At 41.0% G+C, this 26688-nt stretch overlaps 1 protein-coding gene across 1 annotated transcript; it reads left to right on the top strand.

Moving 5' to 3' along the window:
* Positions 1 to 9432: 9432 nt before the first annotated feature.
* Positions 9433 to 19880, top strand: LOC136572737 (WAP four-disulfide core domain protein 2-like). The gene is made up of 5 exons (XM_066573588.1): positions 9433 to 9592; positions 11325 to 11468; positions 13509 to 13649; positions 16245 to 16331; positions 19629 to 19880. Exons 1-4 carry the CDS (start codon positions 9511 to 9513, stop codon positions 16286 to 16288), a joined length of 411 nt encoding a protein of 136 aa, XP_066429685.1. The 5' UTR covers positions 9433 to 9510; the 3' UTR covers positions 16289 to 16331; positions 19629 to 19880.
* The last annotated feature ends 6808 nt before the right edge of the window (positions 19881 to 26688 follow it).

The following is a 26688-nucleotide window of genomic DNA, read 5'->3' as shown; positions in this document are numbered from 1 at the left end:
TTAGGGCTACCTGTGACCGGGTGCATTATACTGCGTGGCTGCTGGGAGTTGCCTCACTATTACCCAGCTAGGCCTTTTTGCCGCCTTGCGTATTATTTTTTTGGGACTGCAGTGTGTGTTACATAACCGCTGTGAGCCTCCAACTGCAGGCCAATAATTGCATATTTTTTTACACCGCTCTGTGTGTGCCTGCAAATTCACGCACAGCGTGCGGCGACAGCCCCTGACAGAGGGAAAGACATATACGCGCTCTCTAGGCTGTTAGCTTTTTTAAAAAGATTTGAAAAAAAAAGCTCCTTCTTAGGGCTACCTGTGACCGTGGGCATTATACTGCATGGCTGCTGGGAGTTGCCTCACTATTACCCAGCTAGGCCTTTTTGCCGCCTTGCGTATTATTTTTTTGGGACTGCAGTGTGCTTTACATAACCGCTGTCAGCCTCCAAATGCACGCCAATAAGTGCATAATTATTCAGACCGCTCTGTCTGCTCTATTCGTAATCCACCATGCCGAGGGGTAGGGGTAGGCCTAGAGGAATTGGACGCAGGCGAGGACGCGAAGGGTCTAAGTGAGGGTGTGGGCACAGGCAGAGTTCCTGGTCCTGGAGAATTGCAGCCGGCTGCTGCGGGATTAGGAGAGAGGCAAGTTTCCGGGTTCCCCAGCTTCATATCACAATTTTTGGGTCCACGTGATAGACCTTTATTACAAACTGAGCAGTGTGAGCAGGTCCTGTCGTGGATGGCAGAAAATCGTCTTCAAGAACTCTTCTGTATCACCGGGAAAACGGGGCATTTCTCTTTGTCAATCTGTCTCTGACATTAGTCCTCCTCCTGCTACTACTCCTCCAGAAACAACATGTCATCGCGCTGAACGGCCAATTTTTCTGCGGCCCAAAAGGCTCATCTACATCTACCAATGTTTTTACAATTTTTCTAAGTTTCAAAACTATTGAGACAGTTACATGAAGCAATTTTTTCAACAGGGCTGCCTCCAGGCTTTGTTACAAATTAACCCCTTAGTGACGGAGCTTTTTTGCTTTTTTTCCATTTTTGTTTTTTCCTACTCCCTTTTAAAAAATCGTAGCTCCTTAATTTATCCATCGACGTCGCTGTATGTGGGCTTGCTTTTTGCGGGATGAGTTGTAATTTTCAATGGCACTATTTATTGTACCATATAATTTACTAAAAAACTTAAAAAAAATTCTTAGCAGAGAGAAATGAAAAAAAAACGACATTCCACCATCTTTCGGTGCGTCCTGTTTCTACAGCACACAAATTGCAACAAAAACGACCTGATGTTTTTATTCTATGGGTCAGTACGATTGCTACGATACCAAACTTGTATAGTATTTTTTTTGCTGTAGTACTTTTATTTTTTTTTTAAGATATTTAATTTTTTTCAATTATTTTCTGCGGTCATTTTGTACGCGCAATACCTTTTTTATTTTTTCGTTGACGTAGTTGAGCAAGGGCTCATTTTTTGTGGGATATCCTGAAGTTTCCGATAGTATCAATTTGGAATACATACGACTTTTTGATCACTTTTTATTGCATTTTTTCTGGGAGACAGGGTAACTAAAAAAGTGTATTTCTGGCATTCTTTATTTTTTTTTTCAGACGACGTTCACCGTGCGGGAAAAATAATGCACTACTTTGATAGATCGGACTTTTACGGACGCGGTGATATCAAATACATATTTTTATTTTATGATTTTGATTTTTTAATAATGGATATGGCAAAAGGGGGGTGATTTAAACTTTTATAACTTTTTTTTTTTAACAATTAAAAAAACGTTATTGATTATTTTTTTTACATTACTTTGAAGTCCCCCTGGGGGACTTTAACATGCGATGCTTTGATCGCTCCTGTAGTATGACGTAATGCTATAGCATTACGTCATACTGCTTTTTTACAGGCAGTCTTTCAAGCCACCCTGTGTGGATGGCTTGATAGGCAGTCTGCTAAGGCAGCCCTGGGGCCATTCATTAGGCCCCCGGCTGCCATGACACCCGCACGGCTCCCCCGATCTCACCACGGGGGGGCCGTGCGAGACCCCCGAACAGCATTCGGGGCATTTAAAGGGTTAATAGCCGCGATCGGCTGAACGGCCGAGCGCAGCTATTGCCTGCGGGTGTCAGCTGTAATAAACAGCTGATGCCCGCGCTGTATGGAGGGAGATAACGCCGCTACCTCCCTCCATACACGTCCTGCAACAGCAGGACGTAGTTTTACGATAGGGCCGTCACTAAGGGGTTAAGCAACAGTGAGCTGTATCTTTAAAAAAATGTTTATGGGTTTCACCTGCCCTCTTGGTTGATACATTTTTCAGAGGTACACTTGTACTCTTGGTACACTAATTTTTCGGGCCCACGCCTACACTCTTATCCAACTAATTTTTCCGGCATTCACCTACGCTCATGGTATCCCAATGTTTCAGAGGTTGGCCTATACTATTACTACAGAAATTTTACTGGGGTCTGCCTGCCTGCCTATACTTCTGCTACTAGAAAGTTACAGGGGTCTGCCTATACTGCTGCCACTTACATGTTACAGGGGTCAGCCTATACTGCTGCCACTTACATGTTACAGGGGTCTGCCTATACTGCTGCCACTTGAATGTTACAGGGGTCTGCCTATACTTCTGCTACAGAAATGTTACTGGGATCTGTCTATAGTGTTACTAATGAAATGATACAGGGGTCTGCGTATACTTCTGCTACAAAAATGTTACTGGGATCTGCCTATACTTCAACAACAGAAATGGTGGTGGGGTCTGCCTATACTGCTGCTACAGAAATGATACTCGGGTCTGCCTATACTGCTGCTACATAACTTTTACTGGGGTCTGCCTATACTTCTGCCACATAAATGTTACAGGGGTCTGCCTATACTTCTGCTACAATAATATCACTGGGGTCTGCCTATACTTCTGCCACGTAAATGTTACAGGGGGTCTGCGTATACTTCTGCTACAAAAATGGTACTGGGGTCTGTCTATACTTCTACTACAGACATGTTTTAGGGGTCTGCCTATGCTTCTGCTACATATATGTTACAGGGGTCTGCTTATACTGCTGCTCCAGAAATGCTACAGGGGTCTGCCTATACTGCTGCTACATAACTGTTACTGTGGTCTGCCTATACTTCTGCCACATAAATGTTACAGGGGTCTGCCTATACTGATGCCACTTAAATGTCACAGGAGTCTGCCTATACTTCTGCTACAAGAATGTTACTGGGGTCTGCCTATACTTCTGCCACGTAAATGTTACAGGGGTCTGCCTATACTGATGCCACTTAAATGTCACAGGAGTCTGCCTATACTTCTGCTACAAGAATGTTACTGGAGTCTGCCTATACTTCTGCCACGTAAATGTTACAGGGGTCTGCCTATACTGATGCCACTTAAATGTCACAGGAGTCTGCCTATACTTCTGCTACAAGAATGTTACTTGGGTCTGCCTATACTTCTGCCACGTAAATGTTACAGGGGGTCTGCGTATACTTCTGCTACAAAAATGGTACTGGGGTCTGCCTATGCTTCTGCTACAGAAATGTTACAGGGGTCTACCTATGCTTCTGCTACATTAATGTTTCAGGGGTCTGCTTTACTGCTGCTACAGAAATATTACAGGGGTCTGCCTATACTGCTGCTACAGAAATATTACAGGGGTCTGCCTATACTGCTGCTACAGAAACGTTACTGGGGTCTGCCTATACTGTTACCACAGAAATGTTACTCGGCTCTGTCTATACTGTTACAACAGAAATGTTACTGGGGTCTGTCTATACTGTTACTACTGAAATGTTACAAATACTGGGCTCTGCCTGTACTGCTGCTACTGAAATGTTACAGGGGTCTGCATATACTGCTTCTACTGAAATGTTACAGGGGTCTGCCTATACTGCTGCTACATAAATGTTACAGGGGTCTGCCTATACTGCTGCTACATAAATGTTACAGGGGTCTGCCTATACTGCTGCTACAGAAACGTTACTGGGGTCTGCCTATACTGTTACTACAGAAATGTTACTTGGCTCTGTCTATACTGTTACAACAGAAATGTTACTAGGGTCTGCCTATACTTCTGCTAATGAAATTTTACTGGGGTCTGTCTATACTGTTACTACAAGAATGTTACTGGGGTCTCCCTAGACTTCTGCAACATGACTGTTACTGGGGTCAGCTTATACCTTTGCTACAGGAATATTACAGGGGTCTGTGTATACTATGGGTGCACTATCCCATCGCGGTGTTCTACCTATCTGGCCCGAAAAAAAAACAGACTGACTAGGGCATGGCGTGTGGGCCGCAGCAAACATGTATTTCCTCTCACGTAACCGCAGCTATCCGGGGCACTGCAATGGGATTTCTTTCTGTACCGGCTGTGTGTTCCTGCTAGCCACCCATGCTTTGGGTGCACACAGACTTGCCATAGCGGAGTTGTACCTGCTTGGCACTTTAAAAGAAAAAACAGAATGTCTAGGGCATGGCATGTGGGCCGCAGCCAACATGTATTTCCTCTCACGTAACCTCAGCTATCCGGGGCACTGCAATGGGATTTCTTTCTGTACCGTCTGTGTGTTCCTGCTAGCCACCCATGCTGCGGGTGCACACAGACTTGCCATAGCGGAGTTGTACCTGTCTGTCCCCAAAACACTGACAAACTTGGGTAGGGTGCAGAGTGCAGATGGTTAACCCCTTGCGTTGTCGATGAGGTATCCGACACCCAAACAGAATGAGTAGTGTGTGGACACATGGAGTCCCCATTGCTATGTGACTCGCAGCACCTTGGGCCACACAGGGTGTTTGCTGGGACAGAGGCTTACCCAGGGCCCGCTCACATACTTCCCACACTGAGTATTGCTGCATTGTGGAGATGTGTAGAAGTGCTGGGCTGGCAACGGACTCCCCTTTATGCCCACGTTTGCAGCTCCTAACGGAGGTGGCACAGGATTGGAAGGAAGATGGAACGTCAATCTATTATCAATTCTCAACAGCATTGTGGGCTATCACCACACCCACCCCCCCTTTCGAAGAGGGTCGCTGCCTGGCCTTGCCAACCCTCTGCAGTGTGTGCCTCCGGTTTCTCCTCATGGCAGACGCACTTATAAATAGATATGAGGGTGGTATGGCTATGAGGCCAGCGTGTGGCATGAGGGCATCTGAAGGCTGCGCAGGGGCACTTTTGTGTGCGCTGCGGACGCAGGGTCATGCAGGGGGGTTGGGCAGCATGTAACCCAGGAGAAGAGGCAGCGGTGTGTCCCACAGGCAGTGATTGTGCTTGGTTGGAGGCAGTGTGGTGCTTAGCTAAGGTGTGCCTTGCTAATGAGGGTTTGTCCGAAGTACAAATTGTTGGGGGGGAGGGGGGGCACTCTTGCTGCTATTGTGGCTTAATAGTGGGACCTGGGAACCTGAGATGCAGCCCTGCATGTTGCCCCTCGCTTGCCCTATCCATTTCTGTGGCGCTTTCATCACTTTTGTAGGTTTTGCAGATTTGCACAAATGAAAACCTTAGCGAGCATCGGTCATATACAAAAATGCTCGAGTCGCCCATTGACTTCAATGGGGTTCGTTACTCGAAACGAACCCTCGAGCACCGCGGAAAGCTCGACTCGAGCAATGAGCACTCGAGCATTTTGGTGCTCGCTTATCTCTATTATTTATGTTATTTTGGTTATAAGATTCTGCTGGTCACATTTATCATATTGTAATCATATATTCTAAGTGATAAGTGTATTGATATGGCAATTGTTATATAACTTTGTTATTAAAACACTCAATAAAAATAGATTCAACAAAAAATAAGTCTGAAATTTTATTACAAACACATCACACTGTATAAAAAAATACTTGTTGGGTAGTAGACTTATAAGACACTAATTTACCAATTAAGTAATAAAATTAACACAGGAATTACATTTGAGCTGTTTTGCTGAAGTAAAAAGTATAGTTAAGATACAAGTCCAAGAAGCTGTATAACCCTGGGATCACTTGTTTACAAAACATAAAACCATTTTGATCTTACAAGTTTAAGGACATCAGGATGAAGGATTGTGAGAAAAGAAATAAAACTTTCAGTTATTTTGGATTTTTGCTAATCTGAACTGTTATTTGTAGTTTTATAGTTAGTTCTAATAATAAATATATTGAGTGTAAACTTGGGGGACAAAGATATAACAATAGATCTGTTGTGAAATTTGTATTTATACCTAGTTCTAAAAATGTGAGATGATAAATAGCAAAGACTTAAAGGGGTGTTCCCATCTCGACTTTTCATGGCCAAGATGGGAAAACCAGGCATTGTGTTTTGAGCACCTGTTGGAAACAGCTGAGTACTTCGGCCAAGCTCTGTACTCGTACCTCTCAATGAAGTGAATAGGGGCAGAAACAGCGTAGCACAATGTGTTACGCTGTTTTCATAGCTCCTATTCACTTCAATGGTAGCTACAGCAACAGCTGATAACCATAGCAGCAGATTCACATTTTGGCTATCAAAAGCCGAGATGGGAACTCTCTTTTAGCCAACGTACTTGGAGAAAAAAGTCAGTAAACAGAAAAGCAAATTAATGTAAACAATGCAATGCATGGTAATGATTTATAGAAAGTATCATACTTTTTGCCTTTTCAATTTTCTTAAGGCCGCCTGTCCACGGCCAAGATGGAATATTGCTAGCGATATTCTGCCACGGGGAAGGAGGGGGGAGCACTGACAGGTCTCCATGATGAGCCTATCTAGTAGAGAGAATCACGGCAAATCGCAGTATACCACAATTAAATTCTGTGAGCAGAGATTTGCTATGATTCTCCGCTCGTGGATGTCGAGCTGCGCTTTCCATAGTTAGCCTATGAAAAGCTTTTCATAGTGTGATCTGCAGGCGATTTATCGCCACGATTCATGCTATGACTATTGCCCATGGATAGGCAGCCTAAGACCAAATTCACATCTGTGTATGTTTGCATTGCATTCTGTCCACTAGGGGCATACACTTACTCCACAAGAAGAGAATACAGAGCCAACATACAACATTAATCCATGTTTAATAATCTGTGCTAATTAACTTATTCCTTAAGGGTACATCCCCTGTACCCTGTACCAGAGGCCACTGGAGCATTCCAGCACATACAGCACAAATCCATTACCACAATTTAAAAATTGTTTTATCTCAAATGTTTCCTTTGTCATTGCACATTCTAACGCTTTTCTCCTATATGCAATAATCTCTCAATATTTACATGTATTGCAACCACATTTTAATCCCACCGCCCATATTGTTAGTTAACTCCTGCCACTTGTCATAGCACTTCTCAATATTTTATAAGAAGGCGCTATCATGTCCTTAATACTTAATAGTCTGTGGTCTTCTGAAAATCATTACCTTTTACTTCACTCTTTAAATATAAAATTTTCTTCAATGTCTCACCATTTCTCCAAAAACTCACCTCAGGTCCTTGCAAATTGAGGATTATAGCATCAACAATAGAGATAAGTGAGCACGTTCGTTTAAGGCTGATGCTCGATCGAGCATCGGTTTTGTTGAGTAACTGATTACTCGACCGAGCACCATGCGGGGGGACGGGGGGGACGGCGGGAGGGAGTGGGGGGAGAGAGAGAGATTTCTCTCACTCTCCCCGGCTCCACCCCACCTGCCCCCCCCTCCCCCCGCATGGTGCTCGGTCGAGTAATTAGTTACTCAACAAAACCGATGCTCAATCGAGCAACAGCCTTAAACGAGCGTGCTCGCTCATCTCTAATCAATAACTATCTTGAAAAACCTATATCTGATAAAATTCCTTTCTATTACATATAAAATCCTGTTCGAGTGACTCAAAATAAAAAAAATACAAAAACTGGTGTATTTGTGTCCCCCCCACTGTCCCTTTGTGTTATAAATGAAACCTATAAAATTAAAAACAAAATTATGTTTCAAATAAAGTATATTCTGGCTATTATGAATTATTGCTGTACACTTGACATAAGGGGACTACTTTAAAAAAAACTCCTACCATAATAACTCCCTGCTCTTGTGGTATACTCTTATATAACATTGCTATATCTAGTATTATCTACAACGTCTCTTGCCATTTACCTTTTTTATTTAATAATCTCAGAAGAACCTTTTTAATAATATCAGATGATACTCTGGATCTCGAAGATATGCATATAATGACAGTTCATATCTCTGGAGTTGTTTGTCCAGATATTCTGGACACATGAGTCAGAACTCAATGAGTCAGTTTTTCTTTGCAACTCAGAGGTAAAAAAATAAAAGTAAGAAATCACTGGGTTTTCAACCAATATGTAATGGTGTGTTTTTGGATCATGTTAAAAATTATCCTGACTGATGTCAGTCAGGCAGATGTTGATCTCTCTTGCCAGACATTGGTTTTCTTTGGTTTTTTGGACTCCAGTTTTCCCCCTTGAACCCTCCAAGTGGGATATAGTCTGTGCTGTGGGATCTCCAAGCTGTTACTTGTCCAGATACTCTCGGCAATGAGGCTGCTAATGCTGCACTGGGCTGAGACGCAGTACCTGAACAGGTGCGAATCCATAAGACTAGCTTTGGGCAAGACTCATAGCAGAGGCCCAAGAAGAAAGTTAGGGAAGCAGAAGGCAGTAACGAATTTCAGTAAACAGAACTGAGGCCAGAGAGCTCAGAAGTTTGATAAATCAAACAGGGGCATTGTCACAATGGCTAATGAAACCAGTTGCTTAGGCATCCATCCTAGCAGGTTGATGCCTAACATGGCAGGTGCAGAAATAAGAATTGAAGATTATACGATTAGGGAGTGCATGCTGGTCCGTTAAAAAAGGAGTCAGGAGTGCGCGAGCCGTACAACTAGACCCCAGGAAAGCAGAGGAGGACAGAGCACAGTATGCAGGTTGGCAGCGCCCAGTGCCAGGTGACACAGGGGAGCAGTGTCACCTGACAACTGGCATTATACCAAGGTCATGAGTAGAATCTATCAAAGGCTTTGTCTCTTCTTGTCTATCTAACAAAAGTCTGTATATAGAATTAAATAAATAAATGTATGGATAAACGCCCATCTTTACATATTGTTTAAAGGCGTTTAATCACCGGTGTTGAGCTTCACACCAGTCTAAGATTAATTGTGAAATCTGAAATTTCTAGTTTTCATCATCAGGGTAGCATAGATTATACAGATGTTAAGCTAATTATAGACAAGCAGAAAAGGTCCCTTGTCTTTCATGACCGGTTATTATCATACAGCATGTTAATTAAGCTACTAGCAAAACTCGCTCCTATGACAGTCATATTGATGCCTTTGTATTAAGGCATTACAAATGTAAACTTTCCAGTTCCCTTAATTAATGTCAGACACTTTGAGGTAATAGTTATAAAGGTATACATATAATTATTATTCTGGTAGGAGGGATGTGTTGGAGTATAAATTGAAGCTATTAAAATGGGAGTGTAACTAATCTATTTACTTCCAAAGCTTCACGACGACAGTACCTTTTTGGCACCAGCTGTAACAAAGTGCAAGGATGACTTGTAACAAGCTTTTCCTAGTAACTTTCCTGGTTCTATGGATGGAAGTCAGCTGTCTGCCCAATATAACTGAACGTAGTAAGTGAAATAAGAAATCTCTATGTCATATTGTGTTTTTTTTTTAGATTCGGTGTGCATTCTGTTTTTAGTAGGACTTTAGTAAATGATGGGAAGATCAACTTGCATAATGCATCTTGTTATGTATGGCGTGTACATGCATTTATTACTGGCGCATTTTCTAGGACCGTTCCTCTAGAATAGATGTAAAACTATTGGATTATGGTTATAAATATGCAGGAAAAATGGGGTACCGAAATAGTATACGGATTTTGTATAAAAATGTATAATAGTGTTTGTCACATATTTGATTTCCATGACAGAGATGTAGGAAGCCGCTAGATGAGAAGTCCTTTCAAGCCATAAATACACGGAAAATGAGTGAGCAGTTTAAACCAGTGTTCACATTTTTTTCCTGAGATAAGGGATAATTTACAGAATGGAGAAAAAAAGAACCATCTGCTGCACGTGGAACCCATGACCTGTCATTTTGTTGTTTTTTTTTTTTTTTAAAGTCCATAATTTACATTTTAAAACAGATGGCTGTGGTATTGTAGCATAGATATGAATGAGCTATGATTTTGCTGTCAGGAAGAAGAGTGATGTGTTTCACGATTCCTAAAATGTTTCTCTCTTGTCTATATTGAAATATTGTTTGCTGTAAAGCTGTGAAGAACCAGAAGAATTTTTATGTGCAGAGAACCAGGAAATAGTCATTTCAGAATGTAGTCAGAATAGGTTGACTACTAAAGATGTAGATGGATATATAAGGGCCTTCAAATATGAGAGAACGTGGGGGGCCTACAAATGGGGATACCACTACTTGTATTACGAGTGGCACTGCAGGCATTCACATTAGCAGGAGAACCCACTGTTAACGGGGGAGGCAAAATAAAGTCACCAATATAGCAGAATGCAGCCTTCAACTCTCTTTGGCTTTGATAAAATGCCTGGTTTGAGAGTTGAGGGAAATATGACATCAGCTTCTTAAGTAGTCACAGCCATCTTGCTCATCAACAACTTTTATTAAAGAGGAAGATATATGTTGCAATCCTCAGACAGATTAGACACAGGCTTGTGTCACGTTGCAAACAAGTAAACGGAAATCTCAAACCTTTAGGCACCAACTCATACTATTAAATATAATGGGATGTGGATTCTTATGGGACTATCGCCTTGGAATCCACGCTAACATTTTATCATGTGAAGGGGCAGTCAAAGAAACCTTGCTCCCATTCACTATACCAGACATCGAGACAGATTTATCTAGGCCAGCATTTTATATGCCAGTCTATGTAAAGATTACACTGGTAGGGTATGAAGTGCGATAAATGTAATAAGAGGCACAGGCCAATTATTATTTCATATGCATGACCAAGAATATGAAGTTAAAAAAAACCCTTTCTAAGAGGTGTTGCTATAATGCTTTTACTGATGTTCTCGTCTGTTCCCATTTTCATGCAGAAGGTTTACACATTTATGTCAAGATTGCATCTAGCATTTCCATGTGCTATAATAAATGTCTTCTAAAAATGTGTATAAAAAAAGTATAACCATTCGATATATCAATCAAAAGAAATGATGTGACCTTCCAGGTAGAAACAACAAGAGAGTAAATATAATCATTAAATAACATTTCTTAGTGTCTTTATTCATTCTCTTCCCTGGATTGTGACATTATTGGCATGGTGTACACTACAAATGGATATTTCAGTATATCTATTTCTATTATAATCTGTATGCTTTTTTCCAGAAATTAAGAGAGGCTTATGTCCAAAGCCAGAGTCTTTAAGCAACTGGGCAAATTCCTCCGCTAAAAATTGCACATGTGATGATGATTGCCTAGAGAACATGAAATGCTGTGATACTGGACGCGGACTCCAATGTGCATATGCAGGTATGTTTAAGTTACTTCTTTGTTACTGCCTCTTTCTGTGTTACAGTGCTACAAGTGTAGGCAAAATAATGACAGTCCAAAAACATGGATATAAATGTATGCATTACATTTAGAAATACTGTTAGGATTCATGCACACGGACCTAAAGCCTGCGTGGAATAACATGGAAACCATGGTCTCCACATGCAGTCAAGCAAAATCTGTTGGAAGTTGTATGTGCAGAGATATTATCACAACATGGTTGGTCGTGGGTTCAGGTGGCATCATGGCGTTGGCCCTGGCCCACATGATTCTCAGTATTCATGTGTGTTCATTTTCTCTTGGGTTTGGTCAGAAAGCAGGTAACTAATCCTAGCTGTGAAGTAGATCATTGGCACTGCTAATTGGCTGCCCAGCCAGTCAGTCAGCAACTGTTTGGTTATTTGAACCAGCCCTACTGAACAGAGGGTACTGGTATACTCTTTGTTTAGATGGCATTAGTGGTCCTGGTATTCAGCTATTTCAAGTTCTGCCTTGTATATCTGCAGTATCTGGTTTTCCCTGTGTCAGTGTCGCTGGTTATGGCGCCAGGTTTTGACTACATCAAATAGGAATAAAAATGTCATACTAATTAAAACTTTCCTGGTGGACTGAGGAAGAGGGGTGGTCAATATAATTAACTTTGGTGGTCCAGCATAGCACCTCCTGTATGTAAATCCTACGATAAGTGCTGAGGGGGGAGGGTTGAAGGTAACAGCCCACTTCTGTAAGGGTATGTGCACACAAAGAAATTTTGCACGTGTAAATCCACACCAAAGTTCACACATGGTTTCATTTGTTGTGGATTTTCACCATGGTTTTCACTTACTGTATTGCAGCAAATGAAAATTCTGTGAAAACATATATCTTCCCTGTGACAGAGCGTGCTGGGGATTTGAAAGTCTGCAGCATGCCTATTTTTGGTTATGGATTTTTTCTGTTGTGAGTGAATGGTATTTGTTAAATAATGATTGTTGTAATGAGCGTGAAAACCTTACTTTCCTGCTCTGTTCTTATACTGCCTGGGTATGACTCATTCCATGCATCTGACTGGTCACATCATGATCGTGACTAGAGATGAGCGAGCGCACTTGCTAAGGGCGAATACTCGAGCGAGTATTGCCTTTTGCGAGTACCTGCTCGCTCATCTCAAAAGATTCGGGTGCCGGCGGGGGTGAGTTGCGGAAGTGAGCAGGGGGGGATGGGGAGGAGAGAGAAATCTCCCCCCCCCCCCCCCCCGTTCCTCCCCGCTCTCCCCTGCCGCTGCTCGTCCACCGCCGGCACTCGAATCTTTTGAGACGAGCGGGCAGGTACTCGCAAAAGGCAATACTCGCTCGAGTAGTTTGCCTTAGTGAGTACGCTCGCTCATCTCTAATTGTGACCTCAGAAAGGCCCTTCACACCAGCTTTGATCTCTATTACTATGCTAAGCTGCAATTAGGAGGACCTGCAGGATGGGGAACTTCAGTGTGTAAGGCTCAGACACTTTTTAGCAAGGTTTTGCTAAAAAGTGTGCCTTACAGCACAAGAAATACTGTAAGTGAAAATGTTGAAAAGGGTATTTGTAGGTATATCACAAAATTGCAATCTTTTATATTCGCTTACCAAATAGCCAATGGTAACTAGAAGTGAAGGGTTGTCTTGTCTCATCACAGACAATCTTTAATTCTGAGACCACCAGAATACAGTTGCTTTTGCTGGGAAGTTGTAGCTTGTAATGTCTGAGATATTCTCCATTTGATTTAATCTAACCTAAAGATGGGAAGGCCTGGAAAAAAATTGAAAAATTGGGAAAACTAATGTTTTGTTTTTGTTTTTTTTCCAATATCTATGACATGGCATACAAATTATGTAACATATAGGAGGAAACAAAACGAGAAAAAAAAAATTTCCCAATTTTTCCCTTTTTTTTTTGAGGCCTTCTCATTTCTAATCTAGCCACATTCTGGTACAAATAATTGATTAAAAAATTACGTAGTTTCACCATAAGTATATTTTCTTTTTCTATAAATGTTTCCTCTAGAACGTCGAGGTTTCTGCCCATGTAATGACCTTCCACGTACAGAACCGTCAAGTCCAAAATGTAAAAGTGATTTTGATTGTTATAAAAATGCCAAGTGTTGTGATCGGGGATCTTCAAAAGACTGCCTCCCTGCAGCAAAGAGTGAGTATTACTTTTGTGACTGAACAGGTACTAGTTAGTAAAGACCCATCCCACTAAGTAGAGATATCTTAATGAATGTCAGAGCCCCAAGCAGTATATATGTCACAGACCTAACAGTTTCGACCCATGAGGCAGCAAAGATAAATATTAATATTGATAGTTGATACATTTTAATGGCTCAAATTCTGCATACTGAGACTCTCAATTTTTATCTTTTCTATATACTGGTTAACACAGTACAAATATATTTTTTAATTTAACCCTTAAAGTGCTACTTTTTTATTTAATCACATCTGCAAAGGTAATTACTAACATTATGATAAGTCACTATACAATTTGATAATCAACAATGAAAAGTGGTGGTAGTGAATGCGAAGTGACAAAGCAAGGTAGATGGTCTTAAAAAGGGTATGATAAGAAAAATAGTTGTTCCCTATGACTGTAAGCCAAGGGCGAGGTTGATGAGGAAGGTCTCTTGCCTTCTAAACCTTTTATAGGGACTTCATACCTTGCTTTTCGAAACTTCACATTGTTTTCCAAATGAGAACACCAATCCTTTGACATCAAACCTGCCATTTCCTTCATCCATTATAAAGACAAGAAAATTGCCTTTCAGTATACCTGCGGCACTTAAGTCAAAACCTCCAAGTGACATGTACAAATCTTCTTCAGTTTGAAGTCCACTATCCCCGAACAATTTCACCACACCCCCTAACATACAAATATTGCACCCATAAACATTAGCTTCCGTACCATTATTGGATATGTCTGGTAATGAATGCGAACTTGAACACCCTGCCAATGACCTAAGGCATTATCATAATATTCATTCTTAGGAGTGAACTGGATCTGATAAGAATGTATTTGGCAATTTACATAGTTCCGTAATATATTAATATCTATAATTTCAGTGTTGAATGTAAACTAAAGTAGTAATTAGGATTACTCTATAAGAAAGCCTGCACAAACAGTAGTAATAATATGTTACTAATAGATGTGTAATAATGAGATCCTGTAAAAGCCCTGGTTTAATAAACAATAATTAATTCCACCAACTCATCACAGTCTTCCTCTCTGTAGTCATCTGGTTATTCATATCCTTATTTGGTTCAGATCATTATGAAAGTTTCTTTCTAGAGTTTGTTGCATTGGCAATTTCTCTTTCTGCCCCTTTTTATGGAAATATTCCCAATTTGGAATTACACATTAACCCCACCTCCAGGCAGTGCTTTTGACTTTCCATTAGAGAGTATTCAGCTTTCCTTGCTACATAGAAGTGACCCTCTATGTGAATTCCTGACATTTGCTTTTAATATGAACTACCCTTTTCCTTCACTCTTATCTCCTAAATAGAAACTCAATAAACTACAATATAAAATTTACTCTTAACATCAATGAGTGCTGCACCTACTGTTACAAAGCTCGGACCCTACATAGAGGATCAAGACTACAACTTCCGCTCCATACCCCTGTGTGTAGTAGCAAGGACAGTGGGTGCCCAATGAACTGAATGGTAGGAATTCCAAGTGGTAGACACCTGCTGAGGAACAATAGTATTTCCCTGGAAAACCCCTTTAAAGAAATGAATAGCAGGTCACCAAGAAGCAGGATCAGACTGCATACAGAGTTAAGCAGGCCATACACTTTATATACCTGTTGGCCAACCGCTCGCTGAGCCAGTACCTATTTCTGACCTCGCCCCCCCCCCCATACATATGCATAATCAGATCAGACAAGTGAAAATGTGATCTCGATAGGATGAGGGGGATAAGCCACTGCTAGAAATCTCTGGCACTCTTATCTCCCTTGAGAGCAAGGGGATCGAGTATGTTAGTGGGTTGAAATCCAATACCCCTGACCTTTTTTTCCTTGACATTTGTTTTTAGTGAGGAAACTATAAACATTAGATAGTTGGCCACTTATTGCGAAAACTGTGGGTTTGTCTGACATTCATTCAATGTGAATGTGTAGGGCCAGCTTTAGTTTGCAGCATGTAACAATACAGAAACACAAAAACTATTGAAAAAGATATTTTTGTTATAATCGAGACTTTTTTCAAAGTCACTTCATTTTTCTTTTAAAGGGAGCATGTCATCAACTATAAAATAAGCACAATAAACTAAGTTATGTTGCTCATAGTTTAGGTGAAGAGGAGTCCAGGGAGCTGTGTCCCATACTCATACGGGTCCCTGGCAAAATCAGCATGCACAAAGCCATGATTCATTTCAGAAGGCTGTGCATGCATACTCCCCATCGAGATGAATGGGATGCATGCGCAGCCTTCTTACCAAATGAGTAGGAAAAGAGGCTCCTCAGACTCCACGTCACCTAAACCATAAGCACCATAACTTAGTCTATGGTAGTCTTAGGTAATGTCAGGTTCCTTTTAAATACATTGGGGCAATAAAAACTGCAAAAGTGCACACAGTGCTTAAAGGCTTACAGCAATCCACCATTTCTGTATGAGTCAAGAGTGATACATTGTGTAAATATTGACCAGATTGCAACAATTCTTGATGGGGTGCTAATTGTAATCATTTATAGTTTTGTATCATAATTAAGATTTTAATAATACATTTTATCTGATTTGTTCAGAAAAGCCAGCAAAATGTCATTCTGTTCCTGCCCCACTGTCGTAGTGTTGCCCTCAGTGTGGTCAGACATGCGTGGCACCTGTGAAAGGTAACTGCTTCTCATACAGTATATCAAATGTCTTCACTTTGTGTAAATGGACAGGTTGCATACTACATACTTCTGAGGATAAATGAGCTGAAATACAATGTTTGACTGTGAATTACTTTAGGAAAACTTGGCAGCATTCTTCTTTTATGTGAACTGACAAACTGCTAAGACAAAGCAGAATTCATTAAAGCAAAAAATTAAGAAAACATATCTGTCGTTGGTGCAAACAGCAAAAACGTCATATCAACATTTGTCACATTGTCAGCTAACACTGGGAGATGCCATTTACATTCTTTGTTCTCACACAATAAAGGGGAACATAACAATGTGTCATTTTGTGTTTTTCTAGACACACAAATGAAATTGTAAATTACTGCATTAAACATTTCCGTCATTACTTCCGTATGTGAGCATCAGTATGTAGGCCAGAAGTCCATTTGCATCTACGGAAAATAATAGCATACAATGACTTACAAAGAGCAGATAAGAACCTTTTCAATAATCAAAATGGTATTGCCAACTCTTTCTTCAATACCATAAAACTTCACTGCTGTGGGAAAAGAAGAACCCAATGTTTGTTGACCTTTCCTTTCAAAGGTTTGTTATGTGGATTCTCCTTTAACTACTATTAGGGTGGAATTACAGAATTACACATGGTATGAAAGTCCACCATAAGCAATTCGGCACAAAAATCTTTGTGTTTTACATGTGATTTCGATGTGGCATTGCTGCAAATAATGTCCTTTGTGTTTCATTGCATTTGTTTGGGCTGGACCTTTATATTGCATATGAATCCACCATAAAACCCTATAGCTGCACTATAACAAACTGTGACCGTTCCTCATCTAGGAGCTTCTCTCAGCTATAACAGGGTTTGAGCAGCATGTCGATTAGCCGATTGGTGGGTTGGCTTCATTCTAAAAAAATAGCTTGTCCAGGTTGAATTATTCCTTTACTATTTGTCTAGATGGGTAAAATCATAATAATGGCAGTTAGAATTGGTGCATTATGGTACATAGCTAAAATACAAAATATGGTATTTCTAAATCTTACACCAGGCACAAATATACTTCTTAGCTTGACCATTAATATTAGACATTTATTTCACCCGAATCCCCATACACATTCACGCTCGGCTCAGCCAAGTGTCCATGTGTTCTGAATGTAGGGAGGGGTTAGATACTTTTGGCATGAGCTTATCTCTCTGAGAATAGAAGGATAAGGTAGTTGATGTCCAACTGGCCAATCCCTATCTCCCACCAACAACTGCCATTAGAAGAGCTTTAGAAGACTGTCATACACATTAGAAGATCCAGGAGCTTAGCTAGGGGGGACAGAGGGGCATCTGCCTTGGTGCAATGAAGGGAGGGGACACCAAAGAAGCCTACAGTCAAAGGAGGCAATCAGCAGATTGCTGTATGGGAGCAGAGGAAGGCTGAAGGATCTTTGATCATGGCAAAAGCATGTGATCAGTCACATGAGTAGGAAGAGTCAGACTCCAGGCTGTGCTATCCGGGAGGGTTTTTGCAGTCTTTTCTACAGTGCAGGAAATGAAGATGTCTCCATGATCACATGAGAGATCTTACACAGTGTGGGAAGATATTATCACTGTGGAGGGGACACAAAGGGGGATTATTATTGTATGGGAGGAGGGGGGGGGGGAACATGGAGATTGTGCCACTGATCTCTTAAGACCCCAGCAACACCCCGGCTGCTACTAATGGGTCACTTAAGATTATGTTCACATTGTGCTTTTCACTGTGGAGTTGACATGGAAACTGCAAATTCCACATCAAATCTGTTTCTGAACTCTCTCATTAATTTTAATGGGATTCCGTGCCGCTGTGTATGCAGCACAGATTATTTCCGCATATGGACTTGAAAGCCACGTGCAGAAGAAAAAGTGACATGTTATTTCTTAACGCGGATTCTGCATCAGAAAATCGCACATGGATATTCGCCATTGACTGTGCTAAATCCGCAGGCAGATCCTCGACTATAACAAATGAACATCCATGTTAGAAACCTGCAGCAACCATGCAGATACCTGATGTGGATTTTCATTGAACTTTCCCTCATGTGAACGTCACCTAAAAGAGCCAGCAGCCATGAAAAAAAGTTGCACTGAGGGCCCAAAATGAATGATTGCACCAGGGAATGTGAACCTTTAGCTCCACTCCTTGGAGCAGGGCCACAGAGCAGCATGGTCACAGTACAGCCGAGAACCGTGTTGAGATACTATTTCGCTCGGTTTCACATTGCTTATCAAATGGCTGCATAATTTTGTAGGTAAACAGCGACTTTACCTGTATAACTCCGCAGCTGATAACAATCAATTTTTCAAACCATGCCAACATGCTGGTAAGCACACTTTTTAGCTGTAACACTAATACCCATTTGTGCCCATAATGAAACACGCAACCATGCTCCCATTTGCAATTAAATTAATTAGTTCAATATGTGCTATTTTCATGCATAAATGTGGAAAAAGAGTGCATGGAGTGCGTATTTTTTGGAAACAAATACACATTCGTGAACGAACACATCAAAATCAATAGGTTCTCTTCACTGCATAAATACGTTCCTGTGACACAGGCTTTAGGCTGCTTTTGCACAAGCAAAGTATAGATGCCCTAATTGCGAATGAGTGTCGTGGCCTGATCATGCATCTATTGACCCCTATGAATCCTTATCCCTATGTTCCTGTGAATTCGGATTAATAGATCTGCAGTTAAACAAGGACACTCGTCTGTAATACAGACGCAAACAGGCATCCATACTGTGCTTATGTGAGAGCAGTCTTACCTAGTGTCTAGAGATGAGTGAGCATACTCGGTAAGGCGATATACTCGAGAGAGCATCGCCTTTCTCGAGTAGCTGCTGGCTCGTCCCTGAAGATTCGGGGGGCGGCGCGGGGCAGCGAGGGGGAACAGGGAGGAGAGTGAGAGAGGCAGCGAGGGGGAACAGGGAGGAGAGTGAGAGAGATCTCCCTCTCTATCCCTCCTGATCCCCTTTGCAACCCCCCGCTCACCCCCTGACCCCCCCCCCCACACACACACACACACCCCAAATCTTCAGGGACGAGCCAACAGGTACTCGAAAAAGGCGATGCTCTCTCGAGTATATTGCCTTACTGAGTATTCTCGCTCATCTCTACTAGTGTACCTATAGTTAAATGCAAGTAGAAAGCTGGTGTGCTGATGTAAAGGTTGTGTGCCTACTGTTTAATTACTATAACTTTAATGTATGTCTACGTATGCATTTCTGATCCAGGCAAGTTTACTTTTCTCGTTCCAGTGACCTTTGCAGTTCTTACAAAGTTAGAAGACTAAATAACGGAGACACAAGACAAATATGTTTGCAGATTTCTTTCACCTGTCAGTTCAAAATATGGTTGCTAAACATAATTCTGGTACAAAGGGGCAATACAAATGCATAGCTTTAGAAGTGCCATATCTGGCTTTCAATCAGGATTATAATAACATTACTTTTTGGTAATAAGACCTTTATAATGCAAGTATGGAATAAATAAAGCTTTTTTTTTAACAAGATGGTGTAAATGTTTTTTCTGGGGTGGAGGTTGAAGCTATTGAAACCAATGAGAGGAAAAGTGGAATAGTTGTCTAGTTCCTTTTTGTACATAGGATTAGCTTGGAGTGATGGAATTGAATTAATTATTAAGTGTATATGGAAACTTTTCCTTCTTTGATTTTAGTCTATCATGCAAATAGGTCCCACCAAGGCTTCCATGACTCCGCGTGGGCTGGAAAATTGTTGTTTTTTAGGGCAAATATTCTTTCGTATTTTTCATGTTGCGATATCATATCAGTTATCAGTTGGAATCAGGAGGAATCCCTTGATCTCCAGTTCCTAGCTATTGAGTGTTTTACTGAAAGAAAGATGTGAGAGACTGTCTTTCTAAATTTATCAGGTATTCTTTCTTTGCCCGATAGACAGATGGCCAGCTGAGGACCTTTGACTCAATTTTGATGCATCCCCCCCCCCCCCAGTGATTGTGCTGTGCTATCATACACACTACTAAAAAATGTGATACAGGGCAAATGAAGCATAGGGAGAATTTATCAAGCCACTTGCGCCAGTGTACTGGCGTATAAGAGACCTATCACACGAGATGGAATTACGTCACAGGACGCAGCCAAATCTGGAACTGCGTAATTCCACACTAAAATCCACAGGTCTAACTGTGGATTACGAAGCAGAATTGGAGGCAGGTTTTAAGCCATTTTCGATTCTGCATCAAAATCCTCAGGTAGGCTGGGTATGTGCTGTGTGGCCTTCTCTGTCCATGAGAGTACGGAATAGGCAATTTTTTATTGCTGTGAATGTTGTTGGTTATATGTCTCAAGGTGCCTTCTGGATGCTATGGCAGCCAGTGGCTTTGTGAACACTCCAAGACATGCCATGGATTTCCTTCTATTGAGCCCTGCCTATGGCAAAGGTTAATAGAATGCCTGTAAAAATATGATATACTGCAATAATAAAGTACTGCAGTATACTGTACATGGCGTTCAAGTCTACCAAGTAAAAATTTGATTAATAAAGCTTTTTTCTTAATAAGTGAATGTAAAAAATAGTAAAATAAAAAAATCCTTCTCCCGCATAGTACATAAAAAAATTAGTATTGCCATGTCCATAAAATTCAAATGTAGTAAAATGTCATGTTATTTATCCTGCACTGTAAACAAGATCAGAAAAGAGAATAGACAATGGTAGAAATGCACTTTTTTTGGTCACCCGCCCCGTGTCTAAAAAAAAAATTGAACAAAAAGGGATCAAAAAGTCATATGTCATATGTACTCCAAAAAGGTACCAATTAGAGATGAGCGAACCTACTCGTTTCGAGTATTTACTCAATTGAAAAGATTCGGGGGGCCCCGGGGGCCGGGGGGAGGCGTGGCGGAGCGGGGAGTAGCAGCGGGGAACAGGGGGGAGCCCTCTCTCTCTCCCTCTCCCCCCCCACTCCCCGCTGCAACCCCCCACTCACCCATGGCACCCCCCGAATCTTTTCGCCCGAGTATGGAAGTACTCGAAAATCGCGGTGCTCGGGCGAAAAAGGGGCGTGGCCGAATAGGTTTGCTCATCTCTAGTACCAATACAAACTACAGGTCTTCCTACAAAAAACAAGCCCTCTATTGATCTATTAAGCAAGCCATCAATCAAAAAATAAAAAAGTTATAGGGGTTAGAAGATGGTGAAAGAAAGGCATTATTATTATTTTTTTAAAGGGGGGTGGTGGAAAACAAACTATATAAATTTGGCATTGCCATATTCATAATGACCTTCAGAAAAAAAGCTATGTCACCAAAAAGAAGAATAAAAAAAAATAGAAAAGGGCTGCTGCCCAAAGGGGTCAACATTAGAGATGAGCGAGCACCAAAATGCTCGAGTGCTCGTTACTCGAGTCGAACTTTCAGTGATGCTCGAGAGTTCGTTTCGAGTAACGAACCCCATTGAAGTCAATGGGCGACTCGAGCATTTTTGTATATGACTGGTGCTCCGCTAAGGTTTTCATTTGTGAAAATCTTAGCAAATCACCAAAGTCATGTAAAAAACACAGAAATGGATAGGGCAGGCGAGGAGCAACATGCAGGGCTGCATTTCAGGCTCCGAGGTCTCACTATTAAGCCACAATAGTGGCAAGAGTGAGACACCCCCCCCCCCCGCCCTCCGCACACTGTCAGCATAAAGATAGTTCTCCTCTGCCACAGCTGTAACAGCTGTGGCAGAGAAGAACGATGTTAGCCCATTGAATTCAATGGAGCCGGCAATACAGCCGGCTCCATTGAAAGCAATGGGCTGCCGGCGAGCGCGGGATGAATTTTCGGGAAGGGCTTAAAAATATAAGCCCTTACCTGAAAAAGAAAGATTTTAGTGTAAAAAAGAATAAAAATGCAGGCATTCTCTTCAATGGAGCCGTTGCTGCTGCCGGCGACTCCATTGAAGACAATGGTCCGCTGGCACACCTGAATTCTTTTTCATGGAAGGGCTTTACATATAAGCCATTCCCTGGAAATGAATTAAAAGTGATTTAAAAAACAAAAAAATAGATACTCACCTCCCTTCAGCTGCCGGGGCACAGCCGCGTCTTCTCCTGCTGTCCCCTGCACTGTGGTGCTGAACTGCTGTCATTCAGCTGAGAGCTGCGCTGAGCCAATCAGAGGTAGCAGTCACTCACCCATTCATGAATTCATGAATGGGTGTGAGTGAGATCTGCCTCTGATTGGCTCAGCGCTGAGCCAATCAGGGGCATGTCTGACTCACACCCCCTTCACACCCACTGCAGGCTGGCTGCGCTGAACTCCGTCTGCCGGGACAAGGTGAGTATATATATATATTTTATTTTTACACATTTCTGGATGAATTGCAGGGAAGGGCTTATATATTTAAGCCCTTCCCGACAATTCATCCCGCGATGGCCGGCAGCCCATTGCTTTCAATGGAGCCGGCTGTATTGCCGGCTCCATTGAATTCAATGGTCAGTGCTCGTTTAATCAAGACGAGTACAGCATGGTGCTCGTCTCGAGTAACGAGCATCTCGAGCACCCTAATACTCGAGCGAGCATCAAGCTCGGATGAGTATGCTCGCTCATCTCTAGTTAACATACATTTGCTTTTGGACACTATAAAATTTAGAAGATGCAATATTTTTCACAGATTTTTTTCAATAAAGAGTTGAAGAATTGGCCATACTACATTTGAACAAACAATGCACTTTTACACTGTGTGATGGAAAATTCCTCCTAATTCCACATCAACCTACTGCAAAATGTTATGATAATGTTGCAAAATGAAACATTGTCTATAAAACTTGTATTACAAGATTTCTACTCGGTAATAAAGATTTTATTTTGACCTGGAAATACCTGTAAGCTCCGCAGTAAAAGATTCTGCTAGGATGCTTTCAGGAGCATACTTTTCGATTAAGCAGATAGTACTTGGTGATAAAATAGATGGTCTTAATGCCTCCCTCAGGCTAAGCAGCACAATACTGCTAATCTGTGATATGAGATGTAAGAGCTCTGCTATCTCACTTTGTGTGAACAATCCTATCTGAAACAGTTTTTGGAGCATCAACACAAATATAGAGTTTTCAGTTGAGATTTAGGAAAAGCTGTTAACCATGGCCGATATAAATCCTTGCTGGTGTTGTCTGCATCATTTTCAATTACTGTAAAGACTTCCAAGAAAATGTCACAGACTGTTCTGATTAATACATTTTCACCATACGAATCCAAATGTATAGCTGTGTGTTCAATTGAATATGTCATTGAGGAAATGTAAAAACTCTGGGCGATGTGCTCTGTGTTATCAAGCTATAATGATCTTTAAATCGTGATATATGCATGTTTTAATAAAAGCCAATACACTGGATGAGCACTGCATTAGACATGACTGGCAGGTGACATCTTGAGACCAGTAACGCAGTACCTGCCTGGTGTTGGCCACGTCAAGATCTTTTTTCAGATTATGTGCTGACCTCTTTTCTGTGCAACATTTGGCAGTTATGGGTAAACATGGTGACTTGAGTGACTGGCGGCAGGCAGATTGTTGGTGCCCGGTGGTGTGGTGCCAGTATTTCTGAAACTGTTTCATTTGTTGGATGTTTCCGAAGCATGGTATCAAGAGTGCGCGAAGATTGGTTAAACCATGAACAGACATTCAATAAAAGGTCATACTGTGACAGGGCACATGTGCTTGACTCTAGAGTCCAAGGGGCATGTCTAGTATCTCAGCAACATGCCACAGTGGATCAACTGACCCACCAGTACAACAGCGGAGAAGTTAGACAAATTTCAACAATGACTATGGGGTTCACCTTGCATTGACAGGGGTTCAAAATGTGAAGACCCACAAGGGTTTCCCTGATGACCCTGCATCACTGCCAACAGCAGCTTGCTTAGGCCCAGGAAAGACATCATTGAACCTTGGACACATGGCCAAAGGTCAGTTTTGCACTAAAAACGTACAGCACCAGACAAACTGAGCTGAGAGATAAATATGTAATCAGTCAATTGAGCTCAGGAATGTGAAAGTTTTATGATGTGTGTTATCTCTCCTTCAACCTGCACATAGAAGGAGATGGAGCACCACCTAGTGGATGGCAACATTCTTACAAATCAATTTCTGAATGTTTATGAAGTTTAAAAAACAAATAAACAAAAAAAAAAAATGATTGCAAAGAAGACATCCCTTTTGACCTTCTTCAGACCTTTCGTACTGTGTACTTATGCAAGAATCCAGGGCCGAGGTTCATTCCCTTCTTGAGGGTATCAAGCATGGCCATAAATTTATACTCCCATAATTTGGGAATGGAATGTACAATAATTTCACAGATGTGAGAACCAAGTGTCCACATACTTTTTACTACATGATGTAGTAAAGTTTTATGGGTATTGTTTAATTTTCCAAAACAGGAAATCATGGCACCCACCCAGTTTGTGTTGTTCAGTATTATTTTTTAAAAGTCACGCATAACACAGCTTTGAACATGAGAGAACGATGGCCGTTTTATATGACTTCACGCTCTGTCAGGCACTCATATTGTTATAGCATCAGTACACTTCTCTTATGCATACATGCTATTGACAACATAATTACAGAAAACACAAATTAAAACAATTAAAAGCAAGGCAGATATTTTTATTTACAGATGATTATTACAGGGACCCAAGGCACCTGAGCATTGGGTCTCATGATCCACCTTGCCTCTTTACTTACCAGCAAATTATGGCAACCAACAGTGGTTTGTAGCACCTCAGCTCATTCAATTCTTGCAAATCTTACTGTTTTGCTGTCAAAATAAACAGTTGTTTTTAATTGCTGTAATGTACGTGTCTCCTGTTACTATGGTGTCAACAGTACACATGCATAAGAGAGACCTGCTGACACCATGATGTTTTGGAGGCTTGACAAAGCGTGAAGCCAAACCACATGTTCTGCGCTCTCTCCTCATCTCTAATCTATTGTTTTGCCTGCCTTTTAAAAATAAAACTAAACAGCGGAAGCCAAGTGAATGCTGCAATTTCTTTCTGGTTTTGCAATCTTCTAGCAAATTGCAAGAATGTTGCCAAAGGTCCTACTTTCCATTAAAAGATGATTGAGAGCTTTGCCAATTAAAGTCTTTGCTTGCAATTGCTTATTTTTCCCATCAGTTTGCAACATTTTAAGTTTTCGTTGGTAAGTCATGCTATGGCCTGTGGAGCTGGGCACTGGGTTGTTCAGTTTATTCTTCAAAAATAGTATAACATAATATAAATATAATAATAATGCTGTAGTAATAATAAGATGAATAGGTATATAGTAGTAGAGATCACTCACTGCTGACTGAAAGTTGTGGAAGGAGCATTTAATAGACAGGAACTTTATTTGTTGCACCATGTAGACTTATCCTTATGGTTGATCTTTTTCAAACTTTGCTGTATATTTCACAGTAGGTCTCCAATAATGCAGATCTCAACTGTTTCCATTTCTTAGGTTTTTCTCTCAATTGCCGGTCAGCTTACTCAGTTAATTGCAGCATGGAAAGTACAGCAACACAATAATAGCTAAATGGCTATAAGTGAACAGTCAAAATGTAAGAAAAAAACAGGGAGAAACAAATTGCCTTACAGTGTGAGACATGCCATAAGTAACAGTATGAACATTTTTGTAAAGGGGGGGGGCTTTGCTAAAAGATAACACATGTGTATTTTGAAGGGCTATGGACATTTGTTCCTTTGGGTTGATAGACATCATTACTTTTTTCTTAAGACATGGAATAGCGTAGTAGACAAAGTTATTCCAAATAAAAGTATATAGTAAAAAAGTCCATATACCACATGCTACACACACATTTTTTCTTTAATTTGAGTATAGCATAAAATTTAAAAAGTCGCAAATTTTTGTGCAAAGAGGTCTGTGCCAAAATTGCCAACTTTTTTTGTTTACCTAAAAAACTTTCACATATGCCTTGGTAAATTCTCTCTATCTAATGAAGTGACTTAGTTATGATTATCAGAATGAAGATAAATCTTCTAATTAAACCCTTCAGGAACAGCATTACTTATAGGATATCAAAGACCGCATTAATGCAAAATAATCTAAGTGGAAAAGTTCAAGTGTAACTAATCCATCTGGAAAGTTAAACATAAGAAGTAATTTGGTTTCAATTTCTTGCATAAACAGACTTCTACGTACAGTAAATATTGGTTAGAATACATTATGTAGTTAAGTGCTATCTTCAGCTGGAAGTAATGCAATATTAATTTAGTGGATTAAAGGGGTTGTTCATGGAGGTGAAATCCTTACCTAGACCTGCAGTGTCAAAATCTCTCCTTCCAGCCCAATTCTGAAACAG

This window comes from Eleutherodactylus coqui, chromosome 7 (assembly GCF_035609145.1).
Source record: "Eleutherodactylus coqui strain aEleCoq1 chromosome 7, aEleCoq1.hap1, whole genome shotgun sequence".
Lineage (NCBI taxonomy): Eukaryota > Metazoa > Chordata > Amphibia > Anura > Eleutherodactylidae > Eleutherodactylus > Eleutherodactylus coqui.
The sequence above is the reverse complement of the archived record's forward strand: the minus strand, read 5'-3'. Positions and strand labels throughout refer to the sequence as shown.

Excerpts from the sequence above, each read along its gene's own strand:
- LOC136572737 (XM_066573588.1), top strand. The coding sequence starts at position 9,511 with ATGACTTGTAACAAGCTTTTCCTAGTAACTTTCCTGGTTCTATGGATG. Across the intron at positions 11,469-13,508 it reads ACTCCAATGTGCATATGCAG|AACGTCGAGGTTTCTGCCCA; the intron begins GTATGTTTAAGT and ends TGTTTCCTCTAG. Across the intron at positions 13,650-16,244 it reads CTGCCTCCCTGCAGCAAAGA|AAAAGCCAGCAAAATGTCAT; the intron begins GTGAGTATTACT and ends TGATTTGTTCAG.